This window comes from Apostichopus japonicus, chromosome 18 (assembly GCF_037975245.1).
Source record: "Apostichopus japonicus isolate 1M-3 chromosome 18, ASM3797524v1, whole genome shotgun sequence".
Classification (NCBI taxonomy): Eukaryota; Metazoa; Echinodermata; class Holothuroidea; order Aspidochirotida; family Stichopodidae; genus Apostichopus; species Apostichopus japonicus.
This window is the reverse complement of record NC_092578.1, coordinates 9,797,369-9,821,009: the sequence shown is the minus strand read 5'-3', so window position 1 is coordinate 9,821,009 and position 23,641 is coordinate 9,797,369. Positions and strand designations below refer to the sequence as shown.

General features: G+C 37.3%; 2 protein-coding genes across 3 annotated transcripts in view; both read left to right on the top strand.

The window, feature by feature from the left end:
* The first annotated feature begins 536 nt into the window (after nucleotides 1–536).
* LOC139958488 (ribosome biogenesis protein WDR12-like) lies at nucleotides 537–18,455 on the top strand. Its single transcript, XM_071955586.1, has 11 exons — nucleotides 537–695; nucleotides 2,526–2,614; nucleotides 4,970–5,183; nucleotides 5,613–5,728; nucleotides 11,571–11,725; nucleotides 14,029–14,074; nucleotides 14,421–14,500; nucleotides 14,998–15,138; nucleotides 15,518–15,756; nucleotides 16,627–16,699; nucleotides 17,763–18,455. The coding sequence occupies exons 1-11, from the start codon at nucleotides 628–630 to the stop codon at nucleotides 17,859–17,861; spliced, it is 1,320 nt and encodes a 439-aa protein (XP_071811687.1). The 5' UTR covers nucleotides 537–627; the 3' UTR covers nucleotides 17,862–18,455.
* Nucleotides 18,456–23,363: 4,908 nt separating this feature from the next.
* LOC139958487 (PMS1 protein homolog 1-like) overlaps nucleotides 23,364–23,641 on the top strand; it is a 33,644-nt gene continuing 33,366 nt past the window's right edge. For both annotated transcript variants that reach the window (XM_071955584.1, XM_071955583.1), the window contains exon 1: nucleotides 23,364–23,500. The gene's annotated coding sequence lies outside the window, so the exon portion shown is untranslated. The remainder of the gene's footprint in view (nucleotides 23,501–23,641) is intronic.

The window sequence follows — 23,641 nt, the reverse complement described above, 5'->3', positions numbered from 1 at the left end:
GAAAAATTCTCAGCATATTGCCCGACTTTTCACAAAAATATTTGGTTAGGGGGCTGCATGCCCCCCCCCCCCCCCCAGCACCCCCGCCTTCTACGCCTATGATGACACGTATGGTCTCGATCGGTATTTCCAGAATGAATGAAAGACTCAGGTCTGTCTTTTAGGATTCGGTGTCTCAGTAGATGCTACATGAGACCCTCAGCATGTCAGGTGTGTCAGGCTGAGTCTTTCACGACATTCCCTCTTATTTACAGAATGAGTGAAAGACTCAGGTCAGCTGCCTCTTGGGAAAACACTTAGGAGCAAGTTGTACGATGTTAGAAAGGTTTTTTTTAATGGGTCTTCATTAAAAACAAAAATCAGTTTTCAGTTTCAACGTTATATTTCAAAGAATTCATGTTAGCATCAAACACTTTGATGCGTATATGAGCCTTTCATGTTATTGGGGCGGATCCTAGAAAATGTTAAGAAATGGAAAGATTCTATTGGATGTTAGATGATTATAGGTGTGGTCACTAAACTGTCACTCATGTATGGAGGACTATGTTAGACACAGCCCGCTCACGTCTCGAAGTGTGAAACGAGACAATTTTAATATCTTCATTTTCAGGTGCGAAGTAATCGTTGATGGCCAGCGCAATCCCGGGATCAGATGGATCTCGACTTCAAGCAAGATTCTTTACCGCTCAGAAGAAGTAACTATTTATTACGGTTCCGTTTTATCCTTTTAATCTACATCAACGATTTGTTGTTATTCACGTGGGTTATTTTACACTGAAAAGTCCGTAGGCCTAGATCTGCGAAATTTTATTGCTCAATCTTGGGCCCTAATTAGTGTACTGTAAAGGCAAAACTTCGTTCTATAGACTGAAGCCTAGTACTAGGGTGTTTGCAAGTTACTTCATTGGTCGTGTTTAATCACCCGACAGCCGGGGACAGTTTTCTATTTAATTATTTGGCCGGCAGCTAGACAAAGATAAGAACCTTAGTAGTATAGTCAGTAGTGCAAAGTTCGGCATACTGTGAAGTTCGGACACCCTAAGAAATACACGATTTTACCATGACAACTTACAGGAAGAGCCAAATTTCACCAAAAAGTACGAAGCTACAGTTATTTTCTCTCCAAAATGGCCCGTGTGCAAGAAAATACTTACATATTAGTCAATAAAATGACCGAGATATATGAAGTCTGTTATAATTACTGAAAAAGCAACTGCGCCACCAATTTTATCACCAGCGCCACACTGTGGGTTGCGTGTCCGAACTTCGCAATACTCTAGCAAAGAAATACCAGTTCCACAATCACGAAGAATCTTCTTGGAATACAACGTGAAAACAGTTTGCAGGAAAGAAAGTTTGGCCGCGTATCGTACTATAACACAATTCTCCCCCCATATGAAGTTTATTTTCCGGTGATTTATACCAGAAGATTTAGTTTTGGGGTGTTTTAAGTCTTAAGTGTCCGAACTTCGAAGTCACCATGCTACTTAGTAGAACTTAGTCTTGTAACTTGTGGGGGCCTTGTCATTCCACCATCGGTACTTTCTGCCGTAGAAAATGTGCTCTTTCCGCCATACAAAAAGTGCCATTCTGCCGTGGCGGCAAACACTATTTGTATGGCGGAAAGAGCACATTACTGTGGGTGCACTGTATATGCACTGTATATTGCTTAGTTTCACTCTACCAAGGCCTGCAAAATCGGTCTTTTAAATCGACAATCAGAATTGGTCTTTTTAAGAAACAATCAGCCTAATTTAATTGAATTCATTCAACCAACTTTTGTATATTTGAAGACAGTATATCAACTCTTACGAACTTACCATTAAAACTATTCTATCAACCTGTACATGAAAGACTGTGAATCAATTTCCCAATCTTACCTATCCTTCCACGCAATTCAAAGAAAATTTCACTGATACATTCCTGTACACCAGTGTAAAATCCATTCCTAAAATGTACCTTTCCGCCATAAGTTTTGAAAGGTATGACGGTATGTGCCTATGGCGGAATGGCACTAGATCAATAACATGTAAGTTGTCAGACTTAAGACTGGGACTTACAGACTGGGAGTCGGGAGATGAGTTGGACATTGCATAGACCTAGTACAATTTAGGGCAGTCCTAACAGTATTAATACAAGTAAACCAAGGGTTAGGCAGGGACTTAGTCGGTGTTACAGGTATGCCTACAAATATTACAGAATTCTATGTAACCATTATCATGTTATCTGATGGTGGGCATGTGGGTACATGTACAGGTGTGAGTTCTATAGCCTAGGCTAATGTAATAATTAGGAAGGCCTAGGCTACCTTTTAGTTTTATCGAACAGTAGGCCTACAGTATTAAGACTCACTTTTTGAATTTCTGATCATACAGTGGCAATGGAAAACGTTAAGTCCAACCTGAAGAATTCTCTGAATTTGTTTCCAAAATGTGGCTATTTTCCTGGCATCCTAATGATTAGCAATGATTATCACAGTAATATCTTATGTATCATAAGTATCTTTTATATGTTTTCTTCATCAGATATTCTGTGGCTGACACCCCATTCTCTGTCCCAGCTAATATTGTTGTTTCAGATCTGAGTGATCTCATCAATAAATTGCTTCTTCAAGGTAAGCATGTAATACTTTCATATACGTTGGTTTTGCAGGTACATTGTGGGATGGGGATGTTTGGTAAGTTGCATGAATATGCATCAACTTTTTGACCATGACAAAGTAAGAAAGAATGTTGAGTATTATTAAAATGTTGCAAATGTGTTTTACCTTGATTAAATATTTTTGGAAGTATCTGAGACAGGTTTGTATAGTATTTTGGCAATCAATTTCAAATTTCAAAACTTAATAAATATATCTGTGGCGTATTGTTAAGATTTTAAAAGTTGGGTCTGCAGGATGCAACATCTTACACTTGTTTGTATCCGCCCAGAAGAAGTTGCATTCCTGCAGTCCTCCATAAAAACATGCACTTTTAATTACCTCTACAGGAACACACAGTACTTAGTTATAATGACCTCTGACAACAGATTCACTTGTGCACAACTGATGCCTATAGTGATAGGTCTACAATATGCACGAAAAAAAAATCAAATGGTGAAATCTATAACTAATAGACATCAACAAAATGACAAAAGTGGGAAATTTTGTGGTAGACTAGTTACTGTGTATGTTGGCCTAGACATACTATTGTATGGTATACAACTGTCAAACATAAGGTCTGTCAAAACTTTATACTCCATGCATATGCTGTGAATGTCGGAATCAATGTAAAGTTAAACATTGCCTAGAGAGAAAATACAAGAATAAAAATATTGCACTTCTAACTGATTTATTGAGCTCCTTAAGTTTTGTAGAAAATGTTAAATATGCTATGGACGTGGGATTGATGGTGGGATGCCGCATTTGTAGTAAAATCCCCAGGAACCGTGCAGTAAATCCCCAGGTACCATGCAGTAAATCCCCAGGTACCGTACATAACATCTAAGTGTAGCTGGCTAGATAGCTGAATATATTCATTATGATTCATCAGGGTTTCCATCATTCCTGCATTGCTGTTGATGTACACTGCATGGCACTAAATGATACTAACTATGTTACACAAATTATGACAAATGAAGCTGGTTTGAAAAGGCGTCTATCTATGATGATTAATTTTTGGAATAGTTTACTAACATAAGAAAATTTTCATTCAATAAATTCTATAACGAAAAATTGTTTGCCCCAAGATATAATGCCTATAGGCCTAGGGTCATAGGTCAGTTCTTCCCTATCGGATACTACAGTGACTTGCATTTAATAGGATTGTCCGACTGTGTGGGTGATGGTCTTATGGGCACCTAGCCACTGTGTGTGCCAAGACTACAGTGTTAACAAGCCCCCTTGTTGTTGGATGAAGCAGCAGTGAAGACCAATCTCGCTGTATCAGTCGCTCTATAGTTAGTATCAATACAGTGGGTAGTCTATATATATTGATACAGTTGGTATTTAGCTGTTTGGACTATATCGTTTGGTCAGTAAAGAAGATCAGTGATTAGGGGTATATACTGTCCCAGCACATAGTCCTAGGCTTTTGCGCAGTGACGGCCATGTTTACTAATGGTTTATAGGGTTGTAGAACAAGGGAAACTAGGCTATTCTTATCATTGTTTAGTAGTAGAACTAGAAAGGACAGTAAAGAACCTGTTTGCATAAGTTTTGACACAGAATTTGTACGAAACACCGCTCAAATTAGTGTATCGATATTTAGTAGAATATAGGCAAGTCTCTGTGATATCAATAACAGTCTATGTTTCCATATTTTAATTGGTATTTCTAATTTGATGTTTGCAACATATCGATGCGGTTGGAAATGGATATCGTCCATATGACTACAATTGAAATACCGGCTATTATCGATAATATCGATATACCGACAGCCCTTACACTTCAACCATTCCTACATTGCCTCAGAATTAGAAACTGATGTATCTCATAGTAGTAGTAGTAAGAGATCTCACATATAGTGGGCTGTTGTGAACTTGATTATAAAATTAAACTGCAAATTATTCCCATGAATCCACACACTACCTAATCTTGTATTGCAGTTTGGTCAGCTATCAAACTATGCATTAATGCGAACATGTTGAAATAATTTCTGTTAATTCTTACACTGGTCATCAAAAAGAAAACATTTCTTGCAGTTGTTAACATTATAACTTCAAAGGTTGGTCTGTAGGTCTGAAATGCAAGATTCACCTTTTTTCAGTTGGATCTTCAATTTAAATATTTACTCACATTGAATAAGCTCCAATTGCCTCAGAGCAGCAACTTTAATATTTGAGAGCTGATTGCATTTTCTACCATGTGAAAGAATGCAATGTTGATCTGTATTGTACAGTGTATATCATTCAGCTAATAGGTACTTAGTTTGAGCTGACTTTTAGTTTTCCTCAAAGATTCCACCATTTTCCTATCTGCATTTTGTCATAGATAAGACAGAGCAAGAACACAAACAGGTTGATTTTGATTTTCTCATCAATGGCGAATTCTTGCGACTCTCACTGGGTGAACACCTGGAAGAGAAAGGAGTATCTACGGAAACAGTAGTTGACATTGAATATGTTGAAAAGTTTCCTAGTCCTAAGCCTGTGGGTAGTGTTCTGCACGATGACTGGATCAGCACTGTTAGAGGTCATAGTGGTCGGTGAGTTTCTGTATTATATTTGGCCACCTTTTTTTGGATTTTTAGACCTTGCTGCTTCTTATGTTTTCATGAATGTTCTCTCAAGTTGCATTTGTGTTGTCATGCATCTCATTATTTCTTACAGAATCCACAGTTATAATATATTAATACTAATGGTTATTTATGCAATATGGTTTTAGTGGCATTTCAATTTTCCAAAAAGTGTTGCTGTTATAGTTTCATTGTGTCTGAAACTTCTCAGATAATGTTTCCTCTTACGTTAATTTATGCGATCGAGGCTATTCCTGTACTTATTAGGTACAAGTAGAAATTTTGAATTTTATTAACTATAAAACAAAATTAAAGGTTAAAGTGAAACATTTAGACATGAAGTAGGAATACTAACTCTTCAGCTCATGAAGTTCTCTTACATGTTTAATACCCATGTAGAATACTTACTGGTTGCTATGACAACCACGTGAGACTCTGGAACAAAGATGGCAGTGCCATTGCTACCTTGGAATATCACTCAGAACCTGTGAAATCTGTTGCATGGATCAAGAATGGTAACACTTTGTACTAACTTATATTGTCAAATTTGCATTTGTTTCTTCTTACAGAGTTGAGCTAACTTGCTTAAATCTCAGTGCACTACTACTGTATGTTTGTCTATGTACATAACACCAACTACTAAGGTGATACTGTACTTTAAAGATACTGAGTACATGTTTAGTTTCATGATAGGACACCAATTGGAAACATCTATGTAGTCACATCTATATAGTATATATTTATAGTAACCTTTGCAGTCAGGTTGGTGTTCATAGATGTCTGTGTGCATATCTGTGTGATACCCTAGCTTGTTATCACAATAGCATTGATGATTAATGTTTTACATGGTCTGTGGCTTACCCATATTAATTACAAGTTTCCTATGGTTTTTCTTGGTTCAAAGGTCATGTGAGGTGTTAAGATGTCATAATGTGAACATTTTGTAAGCTCAATATCTTAAAATTTGTATCATTTTATATAAACATTATTGCTGAGTCTATGTAGTGCAACAAATCTTCAGTTTGTAGTGGAAGTTAAAACCTTAAAATCTTGTCAACAGGATATCTCAAGAAGGGAAATGTTGGCAATTGTCATAACTGGTATTTCGATAGCCCAAAATGAGTGCAAGGTGTCTGAAATTGTTGGTAAAGTTCAAAGGTCAGCAGAGGTTAAAAAAAATCTTGAAATGTAACAAGGGAAGAATGGCAACTTGAAGAAAGGTTGTACCTACATTAATCATAAAACTAATAATAAGAGTAATACATGATAAAGAGGCCTTATGATGTGCCAGCAAGTGTGGAAGTTTGCTTTGCTATCATTTGAAGTCAACAGATTGTAAACACAGTATTAGTCCATCGGGGCAGGCTCGGTATCGTTCACTGTCGTTGCACATATTTAGTACCAAGGTTTGATCACATATTATGGTGTGTTTTCATATGCTTATTACAATTCTCGATGTTGGATGGTTCGGGAAGTGTTATCTTAAGAGTAAACAGCAGTTTAAAACGGACTCATTTAGTCCGCTTTGCGTTGTTAGGACTTCTCCGATCGCAGCGATTTTTTCACCCAAGAGCCAATCAAAATCCTTATTGTATGGCATGTGATATGTCAGCTGATACAGAAACTGCTCGGCTCGGCGTGATGTATATGCACAGACTGTGTGTATGTAACGTTTGTACGTGTTTACAACTAGTCTGCATAACGTACTGCATAACAAGAGAACGATGGGCTGAAAGTCTAACAAAATTTACAGCCAACAGTTGGCAAACCGACGTCAAATGTGCCGAGATATGAAGCAGTATTGAGGGTGGCAAATTTTCATACCTAGAAGGTGCTTCCATGATTCAGTACACAAACGATGAAGGTAATTCAAGGCCTGTTACTAATACTCATGTTAGAGCATTACTGTGACAAGAAAACTTCCTGAAGTGATACGAATGCCAACTATGAAAATTTAGGACAAGGCTGTTCAATACTATACTATTACTAGTTTGCCTTAGACTAGAAGTGATTAACGTAGCAACCATGAAGGATAGATCGACAGCTACTATATACTGGTATCTGTTGTATTTATTTCATATTTTATTTGTCATGAAACAAAGAAATGAAATCAACACCAGTGTAGGTTCGATAGGCAGACTAACGTTAGGCCTATCAATATTCAATGTCAGCCTGGGCCTATGGTCAAGCCTCTAGTCTTGGATTAATTTGTCAAAACAGGGCCTAACTAAGCCCAGAGCATGTCTCCATCGCTCCTGGTAGTACTGGCACACACACAAACAAATGTAGCGTGTAATGTAGCTTATATACAGGCCACTAAGTAAATAGGCCTAGGCAATGCTACAGCGAGTTGGCATATGTAAGTTTCCAGCTAATTTAGCATCAGCATGGCACTCGATTTAGTTGCACCTGTAGTCTTATTACAGCTCTTTAAAAATTTGGAAAAAAATATTTTATATCAAAGCATCTTGCTTGGTTTATTTTACTTTGATGCATGTATGGAGAGGCCTTCTTTTAGTATGGGAAATCCGGTCAAGTAGCGTCGCATGTGTTCTCAAACCTTTCTAGTGTGTGGGTTTGTAACTATACCCTACCAAGCTCATGGCTCCAGACTTACACTGAAATAAATGGAGGCTTATTAGTCAGTTGAGTTCCAGTGTAGACAATAAATGTGAACCACAGTGTGATCAACAGGACAATTCAAAATACTGTATCAACCAAACAATTTTTTTTTGATTTGTTGCAGATGAAAGTGCAGGCCCATCCGCGCCAAAGACAAGGATATTTGCGGTGCTCCCTCTACAGAGATTTCTCTGGCACAATCAGGACTCAAGTTTTCAAAAGGAAGAAGATCTGTTAGTGGGCAGACAGAACAGCTGTCTCAGTGTTTGGCACGAGATGCTGAAAAAGCTGCTGTGATGAAAGGATGACAGTGCTATTGCCCAAGACATTCTGTCTTCACATAACAGAAGAAGACTACTTCCTAAGCAAGTGGCTTTGGGTGTTGGTCATGTTGATAGTGACGAGGAAGTCATATCTCTCAGAAAGGATTGTTTGTGTAACCAAAGCATAACATGGTCAATGTTTTGTTGGTGTTTATGTTGATCATTTTCTTTCATTTTCCAATTTTGTTTAATTCATTTGATCTTTTCCGTTCTTTTTCTTATTTTGTTTTATTCATTTGACAATGAATAACTTACTTTGGTAGATTGAGGAGTTCCCTAAAGTTTCACTTTTATGCTACTACTACAGGGCAACAGTTTGTGGTCACGTGGCCCTGTGTGACCTTTGTCATTTTTGAACATAGTTATTGTTTTGTGTGGCCCTTGTTTTCTAGGAATACATGTAATGGCTCCAAGCCTCTATCACTTTTGAGAGCTGTAGGAGAAATAGACAGTTTAATAGCTATTTTATTTTGGTAGGAATATTCTTGGTGATGGATGTGTAACAACAAATTTATGTAAGGACACTGATGAGACCCATTAATAAGGTTAGATTGGGGTTAAGTAATGTGCCTGGTAATTATTTAGTAACTTAATTGACAGCTGATAGGTCAATGGACCCCAGATACCAGGGATTGAAGAGCAAGCTGGTCAAGAGCCGTTCAGTGAGCAAACCTATCTCAGAGACTTCCCCCAACAGAGTGAACCTGCCTCTGATCGAAGTAACCCAAGGAAGTAATTATATTTTGCGACTTTTTAGTTGGTTGACCCGCGCCGCGATTGTGTTCTAACTTAGAACTTTTAGGCAGTTTATTTTGAAATAAGTTCAGTGGATTTCTTGTTAGACGTAACAGCTCTGATAAGATCTGTTAGTTACCCATTTACTGTATATCATTTAAATTTTTCTTTAAGTTTAAGTGACCCCATTGTTTTTAATACAAGATTCATGTGCATAGTAAACCTACTATTTTTCCTTATGTTTACTTTTGTGTGAGCGTTACGCCTTTTCAAGTTGTCCCCATGATCTCAGAGTCATCCGGTCCTTCTCTCATGGGAAGGTGCTACTTGTAATTTTCCCAAACCTAAAAACATATATTTTTGCCTGGTCACTGCATTTTTGACCAGCTACATTTGTGTTAAAGGTGAGTCTCGAGGCAGACTTCAGGAGACGGACAGTGTTTAAAAATGCATTTGTTCAAATTATGTTTAACACAACATAAATTTTTTGTTTTCGAAAAATAACACTGCTTTAAGAATCCAACAACTCTTAAAATATTCTTCGGACATTCCTCTTTTACTTCAGCCAACACATCCTGGTTCTTAATACTGTGTTTAATTATTTTATCATCTTGCTGTGACAAGGAACTGCTCTGTTTAATTGTCGTACAGCAAAACGTATAAGAATGACGTTATTTGTTCATTGTTAACTCTTTACATAACACCTCTCTTAGCACCCAACAACTGTTAAAATGTTCTTCAGACGTTCCTATATAGCTTTCAAGCAACATTACCTGGTCCTTAGTACTGTTAGTGCAAGAACATTTAAATTATGTTATCATATTGCTGTGACAAGAAACTGCTCTATTTTCATTATCTTACAACGTATAAGAGTGACGTCATATGTATATTGTTTACTCGTAAAATAACACCTCTCCTAGCACCCAACAACTATTTAAATATCATTATGATATCGCTCCATTACTTTCATCCAACACATCCTGTTTCTAAATAAGTCAAGAACAATTTAATTATTTCGTTTCCATGTTGCTGTTACAAGGAACTCCTGAGTTTTGATTGCCGTCCAACCTATAACAGTGACGTCATATGTTTATTGTTTACTTGTAAAGTATTACCTCTTTTAGCATCCAACAACTCTTCAAGCATTCTAAGGACATTTCTTTACAACATCCAACCAACAAACCTTGGTTCTAAATAGGTTTAGTAACATTTAAAAACTATTATCATGTTGCTGTGAATAGTCTGTGAATATTGCTGATTTTCAATTTAGCCCACACTTTGTAGTGAGGTCATTTGTTGTTTACACGCAAGGTAACACCTCTCCAAGCATCCAACAAATCCTAAGATAATCTCAGGACATCCCTGTAAAACTATCAACAAAAACATCTAGGTTATAATAAGTGCAAAACCATTTAAAGGCCATTTTCATGTTGCTGTGACAAGGAACTGCTTTGTTGTAATTGTCTAACACCGTATAAGAGTGACGTCATTTGTTTGTTGTTTACTCCAAAAATAACACCTCTCCAAACATCAGACATCGCGAAAAATGTTCCCAGGACATCCCTCTACAACTTCCAACCAACAAACCTTAGCACTAAATATGTGCAACGAAACTCGTATTTTAAGCACTTTTTGAAGCCTGCCCTGATGGACTATGACGTCATATGTTTATTGTTTACTCGTAAAGTATTACTTCTTTTAGCATCCAACGACTCTTCAAGTATTCTAAGGACATTTCTTCACATTATCCAACCAACAAACCTTGGTTCTAAATAGGTTTAGTAACATTTAAAAACTATTATCATGTTGCTGTGAATAGTCGTTGCTGATTTTTAATTTAGCCCACACTTCATAGTGAGGTAATTTGTTGTTTACCAACAATATAACATCTCTCCAAGCATCCAACAACTCCTACGATAATCTCAGGACATCCCTCTATACCTGTCAACAAAAACATCTAGGTTCTAATAAGTTCAAATGCATTTAAATGCCGTTTTCGTGTTGCTGTGACAAGGAACTGCTTTGTTGTAATCATCGTACACCGTATAAGAGTGACGTCATTTGTTTGTTGTTTACTCGAAAAATAACACCTCTCCAATCATCCAACATCGTGAAAAATGTTCCCAGGACATCCCTCTACCACTTCCAACCAACAAACCTTGGTACTAAATATGTGCAACGAAACTCGTTTTTTAAGCACATTTTGAGGCCTGCCCCGATGGACTATATCTGAAAGCAGAGAAAATTAAAATGTGTTTGATGGAGGTCAAAAGTCATTTTAAATCAACAGTTAGTTCCTGAAACCCTCTATGCAACGTATTGTACAGTAAACAATGTACAGTACTGTATAGATTTAATACTTTGCATGTGATTTTAGCATAGTGAGGACAAGGTTCTTCATGTTATTAGCTTCATCAAAAGGTTTAGCAGAGGTAAAACATTTGAACATTTTAAATGCCTGAAGTTTGACAAGTGTTGTATTTGAATGGCAGATTGCTTTGATGATGTGTGACAGGTCAACATGTAGCTCATTAAGCTGATCAACTACATTTCTATAAAAGTTTAGTAGCCAATCCTCTTCAAAAGTTGCCAAAGTTAATGTTATTAGTTACATAAAGTAACCCTATCGGAGAGAGTGGTCACTCTGGTAATTATTGACTTGTTTCTATTCATTCAGAAGAAGATAGGAGTCTGTTTGCGAGTGGATCACATGACCAGACTCTCCTTCTGTGGGAATGGAAGGAAGACTCAAACACACACAGATGTCTGTACTGCTGCAGAGGACATTCCAGGAGTGTCGATTCTCTGGCAGTAGACTCCAGTGGCAGCAGGGTTAGTCTCTATGGTTGATTTCATCTAGTTTCATTTATGAATAAACATGAGCTAACTATTCACATTGATGATGTAAAAGGAGTGACTGCCTAGTTTTCTGTTATGTTATACATCTTTGTGTTACAAGCTTTGTTTCAAGGACACTGAACAAAGGTTGGTGGCCTAACAAAAAATTTGGAAATATTTTATAGTCTTCTCTGAAGAAAGGAACATCACATTATTCCATTAATGAATGTGGGCTGTAATTAGGGGTTAACCTAACAAGGGCTAAACTAAGAAATTTTGATGAGTGCAACACTCTATGTCATAGTTTGCACATATTTGATGAGTTTCCCCAGATTTATCAAAACTTCAAATGTGTAAATCTTGGAATCGAAAAGAGCTTGCCAAAACATTTCAACAGATTTTGAATGAGACTATCCTACACAAAAAATGTACTGAATATGGGAGAAATTGGCTAGGTGTCCAGACCTTTAAGGCAGAGAATCATTTAGTACTCACAGGTTGTGTAGCAGTTTGCAGGTTATTAAGTTTGTTAGTCATGAAAGGTTGAAAGTACTAAGCCTTTGAGGTGCGAACTTACTGTCAGTTGTGGCAATTATGTAGCAGTCTGCCTTATTATGAATAGCATTTTGCTATGGAATACCTCGTAAATTATATTGTGAAAGTGTAAGGCAGTGGTCGTTAACCTGGGGTGCCAGGCAAAGGCTCTGTGGGGTACAAAGCTAAAGGTATCAACAAAACAGTTCCTGAAGAAGCAATTTCAGTAGTTTCAGTAATTTCTAATTTAATGGTGGGTTGCAACAGCCTGCAGGATGTGCTCAGGAATATTTGAGTGCTGGATGTGTTTGTACGGTAGTGTGATCCACATCCTGGGGGAGGGGTCTAATGGGTGGGGTATCCCACTCCCCTTTGGCAAAGTTTGCAAGTATGCTTAGATGTTCTTTTTCCTGTTCCAGAGCTAACTTCTGTGTCAAGTATTCTCCCATATTTTGGTAACGGTAAAAGTTGTTATATTAATCATCAAATATAGTGCCGGGCCAAAATGTTTAAAATACTGTCTGTGCTGGGCGGCATTCAGCACTGCAGGGCGCAGCGGCCCGCTGCCGCCCGGCGTGAGCACATCCCTGAGACTGTCACAAGCTGGAGTGTCCATTTAAAACACTCATTTTCATATCCAAGTGCTTCAGCATAGCCCATTAAATGTGTTATACTAGCAAATGAAAGCTTAGATTCAGCTCTTTCATTAAACCCATTTCTGGCCAGTTAAATATAAGGGTTCTCTGATAGACCAACATTTTCAAAGTTATAATGTTACACATTGTTTGTAGGTGTAATGTATCATTTAATTTTATCAAGGATGCAAATTTAATTTACTTTCTGTATGTGATCTGTAAAATCAGATGTGTGCGCTACTTTAAGCAGTCTCTAACTCCTACATTGCACCAAAATGAGTTGACTTCCAGGGTCCCTAGGTCACAAAAGTAGGTGTGTGGATCCCACCAAGGGCCCTAAGCTTAATGCACAAAGCATTCATCCACATATGGCTAAGGGGATGCAGAAGTTCATTTTACATTTCTAAGAGTGTGAGAAGTAGAACATGTTAAGAAACACAAGTGTAATGTGTTTGTTTAACTTGTCTTACATCTTAAGCATCTGTTCAAAATGAACTTGCAAGCCTTCAATAGTGCAGGTAACTCAATGATGTTAGCCTTGAACCTGTATGAATTTGATTAAGCTTCATTAACCAAGCTAATTACACAGCATTTGCCATGTCAAACAAGGAAATACTACAAAATACATATATTTCAAGGACCTGAGGTGAAAACAGGCAATTCATTTTATTTGTTATTTAGCATTTTGTTAATGTGTGCATAGCCATCTAGAAATTAAAGAAAAAATGTAGAAACAAGAGGGCAAATGTTGAATAGACATGCAACCATCAAAATTAAGTAATATTGTCAAAATATGTATTGTAGTTGAAATGTCTTAGGTCAGAAGTCATGGTGTTTTGTTCAGTGCAATATTCATGAATTTAAAAGTTGTTATGCAGCCATAAGGAAGTACTCATTAAAGTGATTTTGCGATTGGCCTCTTGTTTCTTCAGTAAATGCTGTTATTGGTAGTGAAAGTCGTCTTTGGTTTACTGAAATATTAAATTCATTGGTAGCCTGTTTTCTGGAATTGTAGAGCTTAAAAGTTGATGTTCTTAAGGAATGATTTATTAATGTTTGGTTTGTTTGAGCTTCGTTACAAGACTTCACATATCAATAAGTTGTTTGCTTTCTATGAATCTATTACAGATATGCAGTGCATCATTCGACAAAACTATCAAAATATGGTCAACAGGTACAGTACTGTGCATCTAAACAAACATTTTTACATTTCTGTAGTAAGATGAGCATGAAATTAACTGTAGCTAGTCTTGAACAGCAGTGCTTCAGAGACAGTGTCTCAAGTTAAACCATTACAATGATAAAACATGGAGAAAAAATAAATCATTTGATCATCATCATTGCTTTCTCCTATGCTGAGACGAAAAGTAACGAGAAACACCATTTCAATAGTGTACTGTTAATGGTGTACCTCCATTTATGTGATTAGGATCGTATTTGTGGAGTTTGTGTAGAATCATTCAAACAGTTATGAAAGGTTGACAAGTTTTGAGTTTTCTTTTTCTTTTGAATACCGACAGAAATTGAAGATAATCCATCCGAAGAAAGCGAACAAGAACGAAAGAAAGTCAAAACAGAAAATCCAAAGCCTGCTACCAGGGTAACCAGCAAATTGATACTTTAACAAGTGTGATAAGAATGTGTATTATAGTATGAAAAAAAAACTCTCTGAATCATTTAAGGAAACTGTCATTCTGTTTGGGATAAATCATCAAGTTTTCCATTATATACTAGACTGAACACTAGAGCAGGTCACACAGGCTCAAGTACTTGTCACAACATGATAATTGAAAATTACACAACATTCTTGATTCTTATGATAATAATAGGCTAGGCTAGGCAAAGCCTGCTATGACAACTTGTATGTCTAGGTGATCTATTTTTATTAACAGACATTCTAGAAATTTTAAAGGTCTTTTGAACATTGTTCCAGTAGACAGTACAGTTTTGGCCAAACATAATTCTCTGCTTTGAAGAAATCCGGGAACGTTATCCCCAATTTCGACATTGAAACTGTATATGAAATGCACAGAGCCAGATGTATTACTCATTAGTTGCCAGCATTTAATCCTAAATATTTGGTTCCTCTCCGAGCAGACACCTCTCATTACTCTTGAAGGCCATAAAGAAGCTGTCTCATCTGTGCTCTGGATTGGTGAAAACGAAGTATGCAGTGCATCATGGGACCACACAATGAACATATGGGATGTTACCACAGCAACCCACACATCCTCTCTGGTTTGTGTTTATATATGTTAAACATATATTTATAGATCTTTTGATAAAAGGATCAATTTATTCACAAATGGACAGCAACGTATATAGTCCATATACCCAAACAGGTCCTATGAAGAATTAAATAACAGTTGACTTTATATGTTGTATTTGAGTTTGCCTTATGTACTTTGCCAGATAACAAATGCTATTTATAACATGGCTTTTTAGTACATCCAATGTACTGCGTCATAAACTGTTAAAATATGAACTGTTCATCAACAAGGTGGTTGTACTCCAGATGATATCCCACACTGACAAACATCTTCTGTTGTTACAACTCTAAATGTGTTGCTTTTAACCATGTTAATAACACAATTTGGTTTTTGTTTTGTCTTGACAGACTGGTACTAAAGCTTTTCTTAGCATTTCTTACTCCCCTTTGAGTAAACTGTTAGCTTCAGGAAGTGTTGACAGACACGTTCGGTTATGGGACCCCAGAGAAAAATCAGGTTCTGTGGTGCACTCATCGTTGACTCATCATGCAGGCTGGGTGTCGTCTGTTGCCTGGTCACCTGACAACCAACACCAACTGCTGTCAGGTGGTTACGATAAACAAATCAAAATGTGGGACATTAGAAGGTCAGTTTTTAAGGTCAATTTTGAATACTTTTCCTACTCGCTTATCAGCATGCATGGGTTATATACTCAACATTATAAACCACAGCAGTTTTCTGCATGTGCCTTATCAACTGAAAGATTATTGTTTCTTCAATTTCATATCCAGAAGTCTCATATATTTAAATAGAAGACAAAATAAATGTTAAGTGACTTCTTACCAGCATACATGCAAATAAATATAAATGTATAACTTTTGACCTTTTCCTTGGTTTTCTAGTTTATATTCTGTATTTACACTATCTGTTATTGGAATGAATGTAAACTGCGTTGATGTTCTTTTGGTACATGGATTGCTTGACATGATCAATTCTGTGCATTATGAACTTCCATCAACACATTCATGAATGTAATTGATAGTGAATCAGTGAGGGACTATAACATGTATCATCAGCTATTAAAGCACTCTACACAAATAATTACTTTAATCACTTTGCAACTGTTTTTTGCAAGCTTTAGAGTGAAGTCATGACAAAGTCATTTGTACAGAACAAGTGTCAAGTTTAATCAAGCAGATTATTAGGCATCGGTATATCTTTATGTTTCTATGGTAACTGCAGCGGGATATCAGATACCAATGTGAACCTTTCTGATTCATAAGCATGTATGTTTATTACCTTGTATATAGAATTCTTACCATGCTTTGCTCTCACTCTCATATATTTCTTGCTTTTGCTCATGAACAGTGAACTTCCAAAGAAAGAATTATTCCTTTATTTTTACTGAAAGAACTTATAATATTTTGATGAAAGTTATACATATTCATAAGCACTGAGCATTCTGTTTTTGGTGATATTGTTTCTTCATTTGAGCTTTTCCATTTTCGTCCAACAGTCCAAAGGCTCCCTTGTTTGACATGTCCGGTATTAAAGATAAAGTCCTAGCTGTTGATTGGTCCATAGCTGAGGTATGTAACTCTTAATTTACATGTTTCAAATTTAGAAACAAATGTTTCTAAAATGTAAGCGCTATGTTTGTCTTCAAGTGAATAGTCTAAAGAGTCATCTGCAGGCTGAGAGAAGTAACATCGGAATAACATACCAGCCAATGAACAATATGAAATGAATAGTGTAGACGAGACTGAGATATCACTGATTCTATTAGTTGTTTGGAATGTCAAAATAACCTTGCTGGCCATTGCAATGGATCTAGCTTTGAAAACACCTACAAGGTACAAATACAGGATATGCTGAGTTGTATTGTCCACAACAATGTAAAGCCATGGAAAGAGCTTTAGAGGTCTTTTGCCAGAATTTCTTCATTATTAACATAAGATTGTATTAATGCTACTGCAGTTTGTTCTCCATAGTGAAGGTATTAATGTTAATGGTGATTAATTGCTTTATAATTCTAATAACTCAACCTAAACAAGTTCATATTCTAAACAACACATTAGTCTGGATATGTTATTAGGTCAAGGGAAATCAATTGTAATGTTTCTGTAGCTATTTTTGGTTTTCTAGAAATTCAGTTTTACAATATATATGGTAAATTTCTGGAATGCTCCTTAAAAGTCTAAGTTGATGATGTGGTCAGCTCTTACTTATTTTGTCAATTAAATCAACCAAAACATGTTTTTATATTTGATTTATTTTTACTTCATATGCGTAACAGAGCACCCTTTGATGACATCCAATACCGTTTGTTCTTGACTAATTTGTTATGAAATGTTAACATGTCATTTGAAGCCATTAAATTCTTTCGCATTCCTATTGACATTTGTCTTGCATCTGATGAGATGATCTAATAGTATCAGTGTGTTAGACTTAGTGGTCCAGTCACTTCATTGACGAGTCTGAGATGTTTAAAGAGTTATTTCTCAAAAACTAAAAAGTTGTAACCTGGACTGATAGAAGTTACTTTAGCAGCCTAAAACATTTTAAGATTAGTTTTGTTCGTTAAGTCTGATCATCGTTATTTACCTAATTGTTTCATCAAGACATTAATTTATTGATTATTTTCTTCCATAGCTACTTTTATGTGGAGCAGCTGATAATAATCTTCACATATTTTCATCTGGAGGTGTCAGGATAAGCCCCAGTGAAGAAGGTGATGCTATGGAGAGGTAACTGACAAGGAAGGAACCACATGTGGATAAAGGAATGCACAGATGATATTGACCTAAGACATCCTGAAGTCTACAGAAATATAGATAAACAACTATTTCTTTGTCATAATTGCTAATAAAGAATTAATATTTCTATCATTTTTGTGGAAGATAAGCTGTGTTTAGCACCAGCACATGTCTATTGGTAGTATTGATGTAATTTCACATATACAGTGTGATATTAGAAGCACCTGGAGATTGAACAGTAGCCTGCTGTCCAGGTGTGTTCCCTTTTCACTGAAATGATGTTTAACTCTAATGTAGTAACATGAGGTTAGGGGTAGTCTTCCTAAAAACATCAACATTCACTGTTTGGTATAGAAAAGATCAGAGTTATGTTGGTTGTTACATTACTGTAGAAAAGGTAGCCAATGAATTTCAGTTTGTTCTAGTTGACCATGTTATGCTAGAGAGGAACATCTTGTGCTAGAGAGGAACATCTTATGAGGGACGTGCCCACGCTGGGCGGCCCGCCCAGCACTAAAAATTACCGCCTGGCACTGTCTTAAAAAATGTGAATCCCGCCCAGCACTATTTTCATCTAAAATCCCAACATTCCTAACAATATATTCAACGTAAAGTGGGCCTAGCCTATGCCAAAATCATACAGACTAATAATGCATCAGTTACGCATGCGAGAAACATTACTTATGGCTCTCAATCAGTCCCTTATAAAATCTCTTTGAAGCAAACTAATAACTTTTACCAGGTACTAATGTATTTCACTAGAAACAAAATTTAAAATGTAAATTTTTAGCAAAACTAATGTATGTGCTTAAAAAGCTACACAAGTGCCAGCTATTGGCATCTGAGCACCTTCAAAAATCAAAAAATTTCTTAAAGGGGGGAGGACGACACCCCCTCCCCCTTAGACCCCTCCCTCAGGACGGCGATCAGTATATCCTGGGCACATCCCTGTCTTATGCGATAGTGGAACATATTATGTTACAGTCAGTGGAACATCTTTAAAATTATAGTGTAACATGTTTTGCTTTATAATAATGTAGCCTGTGTTTTGAATCTCATTAAGGAGGACAATGGATTAACATTTGAAGTTTTCTGATTTCACCTGAATCTAGTACTGATAATTATCCTATCATTTATAGCTCTAGTAGTTATTACACAAATATAGAGGATGAATAAAGGAACTTGTGCCACTTTCTTTTTTAGATTAAATTAAACTCTTTATTTCCTAATTTTTCCCAATTTTTAAACTTTTTAATTAAGAGAAATGTCTGGACAGTTGATTTGTAACTGCTGTTTTACTGGAACTGTAAAAAAGCTGTTTCAATAAATCTAAAGCAGCTAAAACATGAAAACAGAAGAAGTCGAGACAGAAAATGAAAGACAATTTTTTCTTCATTTGTGTTATTTTTAAATCTCTCCATTCGGTCTACGAATGATTGTAATGGAGCACATAAATTCAAAATGTATGTGTGTGTGTAAGTATGCCTGTATGTATGTGATTGCATGAATGCGTATGTGTACGTGTGTGCGTGCGTGTACGTGTGTGTATGGGTGTATGTATCTGTATACATATGTAGCCACCGGGTCTGGATATATATATATATATAATATAGTATATGTATATGGTAACCTACATATGGTTACCATATATGTATACCATATTATATACTTGCTCTACTTCTATGTATTTAGCACTTTTGCAGCTGGATGTGAACAATTGACGTGTGTTTAGTCTGGTAGCTCTGAAGGGCCCCAGTAGAATCACGAAAGCACATTTTGCAATTTTGTGTACAGGGCAATGATCCTGTATTTTCTAGTTTGTTTTCCCCTGATGGGTTGTCATCCTGAAAAGATGAAAAAAAAGATGGAAAATGTCATGTAGGTTTCTGGGTCTTGTAACTGAAATGACAAGTGGTTCTGAGAAAACTGGTTTTAGACGTTTCATGCTTTGAAGTGTGAAAATTCTTGTGAATGATATTTGCCAGTGGTGGGAGACCAGGGTGGAATTCAGGAACCAGTGGTATCCTTTTGGAACTGCTTTGGTGAGTTTTGTACTTCAATATTTCAATTTCAATAGTACCCCAAAAAAAACTGTCTGTTGAGAAGGTGTTGTGACAGTTCTTTGGTGCGAGAATTAAAATTGGACTTCAGAAGAGCAAATGCGTTGAATGCGCAGCGCTTGACTATTGAATGTCTCTGATACGATGACGTGGACGGCAGCTGCTTGGTAAGAGGTAGTTGTGCTCGTTCGTAGGTTTATTGAACAAGTCATTTGTAGGGTCACAGTGGTGTCCAGGAAGTGAACGTCAGGTCTAAAACTCTGCAGTAAATTTGATTGTGTGATGAAACAAGTTTATGTCATCAAGGAAGAGTTTTAGTTTTGCCCCACCTTGAGTCCATATCATAAAGATATCGTCAATGAAACGTAACCATATGTGTGGTGTCAAGTTTTGTTGAGATAGACATTCTTTCTCAAGGTTTCCCATAAAGATGTGGCAAAAGAAGGAGCAGTTTAGTACCTATTGCGGTGCCATGAATCTGGAGGTAGTGTTTGTTGCCAAATACCAGTTTATTGCCGGTCAAGACAAGTTGCATCACTTCAGCCCTCATACGCCCTAATTGACAGTTATACAAAGTCAGTTTATACGCATTCACACACTTGTAGAATCACTGTGGTCGAGTGGTACGGACTTCGGTCTATGACAAGTTCCAGAATTGATTCCTACCTTCGCCTGATGAGTCCCGAAAGGACGAAACCGGTCGTGAAGTGGAATTTTTGTGGTGTGTTGATCTTCATTTACTGTATACATATGTATTTATATATAGAGATATATACATATATATATATATATATATATATATATCGCAATCCTTGTCGCAATCCTAATCGCTGTCGGCAAATTTTGGGTCCGTCGGCAAAAGGAGAAAAGGTGAAGAGAGCGGAAGGGGAAGAAAGAAGGAAAGCTGAATAGAAAAAGGAGAACGGGAGCTTCTTCCGTGCCAAATTTGACTTAAAATATGCACCAGATTGCATCTAAGGACGTTCAAACTAATTTTTCCAAAGGGGAGGGGTAGACCCCCTACCCTTAGACCCCTCCCCCATTTCAGTCACCACTTCCAGATCCGTCAGCAAATCAAATTTGACTTAAAATATGCACCAGATTGCATCTAAGGACGTTTCAAAACTAAAAATTTTCCAAAGGGGGAGGGGGACACCCCTCCACTTAGACCCCTCCCCCATTTCAGTCACCACTTCCAGATCCGTCGGCAAATCAAATTTGACTTAAAATATACATCAGATTGCATCTAAGGACGTTTCAAAACTAAAAATTAGACCCCTCCCCCATTTCAGTCACCACTTCCAGATCCGTCGGCAAATCAAATTTGACTTAAAATATACATCAGATTGCATCTAAGGACGTTTCAAAACTAAAAATTAGACCCCTCCCCCATTTCAGTCACCACTTCCAGATCCGTCGGCAAATCAAATATGACTTAAAATATGCACCAGATTGCATCTAAGGACGTTTCAAAACTAAAAAATTGCCAAAGGGGAGGGGACACCCCCTCCCCTTAGACCCCTCCACCATTTCAGTCACCACTTCCAGATCCGTCGGCAAATCAAATTCTCCACACTCCCCCAACAAAAACCCCTTCGCTACGCCCCTGAGTAGTTGGTTTGATTTGTTGAAGTTATGGAAACTTTAAACTCCCCTTGCAATTTGTTGTATCACTCTGTAGCAGTAGGCTACTATACTCATGCATAGGCTCCAGAAGTATCATACAAGTAATAAACCAAATGTATCAACATACAGAACATATAACGGTATGAGAATGATGAGTGCTGTATTTGGCTAACATATACAGAACAATTTTATTTCTACTATTATCACATCATACAGAAAATCATATGCATTAGTTCAGCGTTCGGCTGAAGACTGATGGCCGGCCTGGGGAAGGGGTCTAAGGGGAGGGGGGTTTTTGCATTTCCAGGTGGCCTCAGATGCAATTTGGTGCAATATAGCACACTTCAACACCCACTCCATTTTGTAAATAATTTTGCATTTTCACCTGGTCTTAGATGCAATTTGGTGCTCCAAATGAGATTTTTTTCTCATTTGGAAATGAAAAAGGGGTTTTCTGACTTGCGGAGCGGGGGGGGGGGGGGCGGAATGATACTTCCGCCCCCCATATTTTTCACTGGGGGGCTGGCGCCCCAGCCCCCCGGTTCCTACGCCCTTGCAATGATCACCACAGAGCAGTTATAGGCATAATATTCTAGTAAAGTTAAGTAATCAAAAGTACTTGATAGTACCCAAAAAGCATGCGGATGAATAGGTACTCATAATGCTGTAGGCTACTCAACCACTGGTACTCAGATCCTAAGAAGCATTTATTATAGTAATTTTAAAATTTGCTGAAGGGTTGAGGATGCTGTACTCAGCTTTTGTATTTCCTTTACGGATTCCTCGATGGGAACTTTCTTTTGCCGACGTCTGATTCCTTTTTCTACTAAACTAAGATTTACCGATCCTAGATAAAATTGTCATTATTTTCGTAAACAAGGGCGGCGGAACCGGGGGGGGGGGGTTCACAGGGGCACGTGCCCCCACTTTTCCTCAGGTTAAAAATGTGCCCTTTTTCTACATAAAAATTGTACTCTTGATCACCTTATTAGGTCAGCGATATTTCAATAAGAGATCTAATCCTAATTTAGAACTATTAATGCATTTAATTAAGGGACTTGGACTTTATTATGATTTCACCTCATTTTCTCCGAAAACTTGTTCCTTGTTTCCCAATTTGCACATTGGATATTGCAGTGCTAGTATGCATTTTTTCCTTGAGGGTGGGGGGGGGGCGTTGGTGGAGTGATGTGTACACGAAAACAAGATAATACAATAAGAGTTATAAAGGGTACTAAATATCAGGCTGCATCCGTCCAATCTAATTTCTGCAAAGTGCCCTTCGACGTCGGTGCCCCCAGATTAAAAGGCTTCCGCCGCCCTTGTTCGTAAACTTATCATAATTCTACATGTACTCAGAAATCATACTAATTCCTTCCCGAAAACAGTACGTTCATAAATCTACCCAACAGCCTGGATGCAACATCGACCCAACAAGATTTACATGTTCTTGACAAAGTTGACAAATGCTTTTACTAGTTTGACAAACCACAAGCTTTTCCCAACACCGTCACTCTGAAACGAGGGAAATTTGGATTTCTGTGGGTTCTACACCCCTCCTACATCCCCGTGAAGTCCCATGGTATCTTAGCATATAGTAGGCAGTAAAATGGTCGTCGGTGTCTCCTGCATTTATATATGTGGTGAAAACGATATCCAACTCTACGCAGGCATTCGAATAGGATGGCAACACCATGTTTCCCAAAGTTGCTCTTCAGAGTAAACTTTCACAACTTGGAGGCGCTATTTCATTATATCACGAATAGAATAGCTTATGCAGAGCTTTACGTATATTGTCAATACAGTATATATATATATGAAGCTGAACTTAATTACGCGCGTAGGCTGCGCTGAATTCAAACGACGAAAATCCCTTGATGCGATATAAACTGAGCAGAAGAGATTACCGCACTATTTTCTTAGACTTTCCGCAAGTTCCACGACCAAGGTAGATCGGAACATTCAAAAATCCGTTTTGTAATATCCAAGATACTTAAAATTGAAACTTTTTGGCCTAGACTAAGCGGTGTTGGTGCATTCGACTCTTTCGTTTTAATATTCCCCAAACCAAAAATCATTTAGCCTAGGC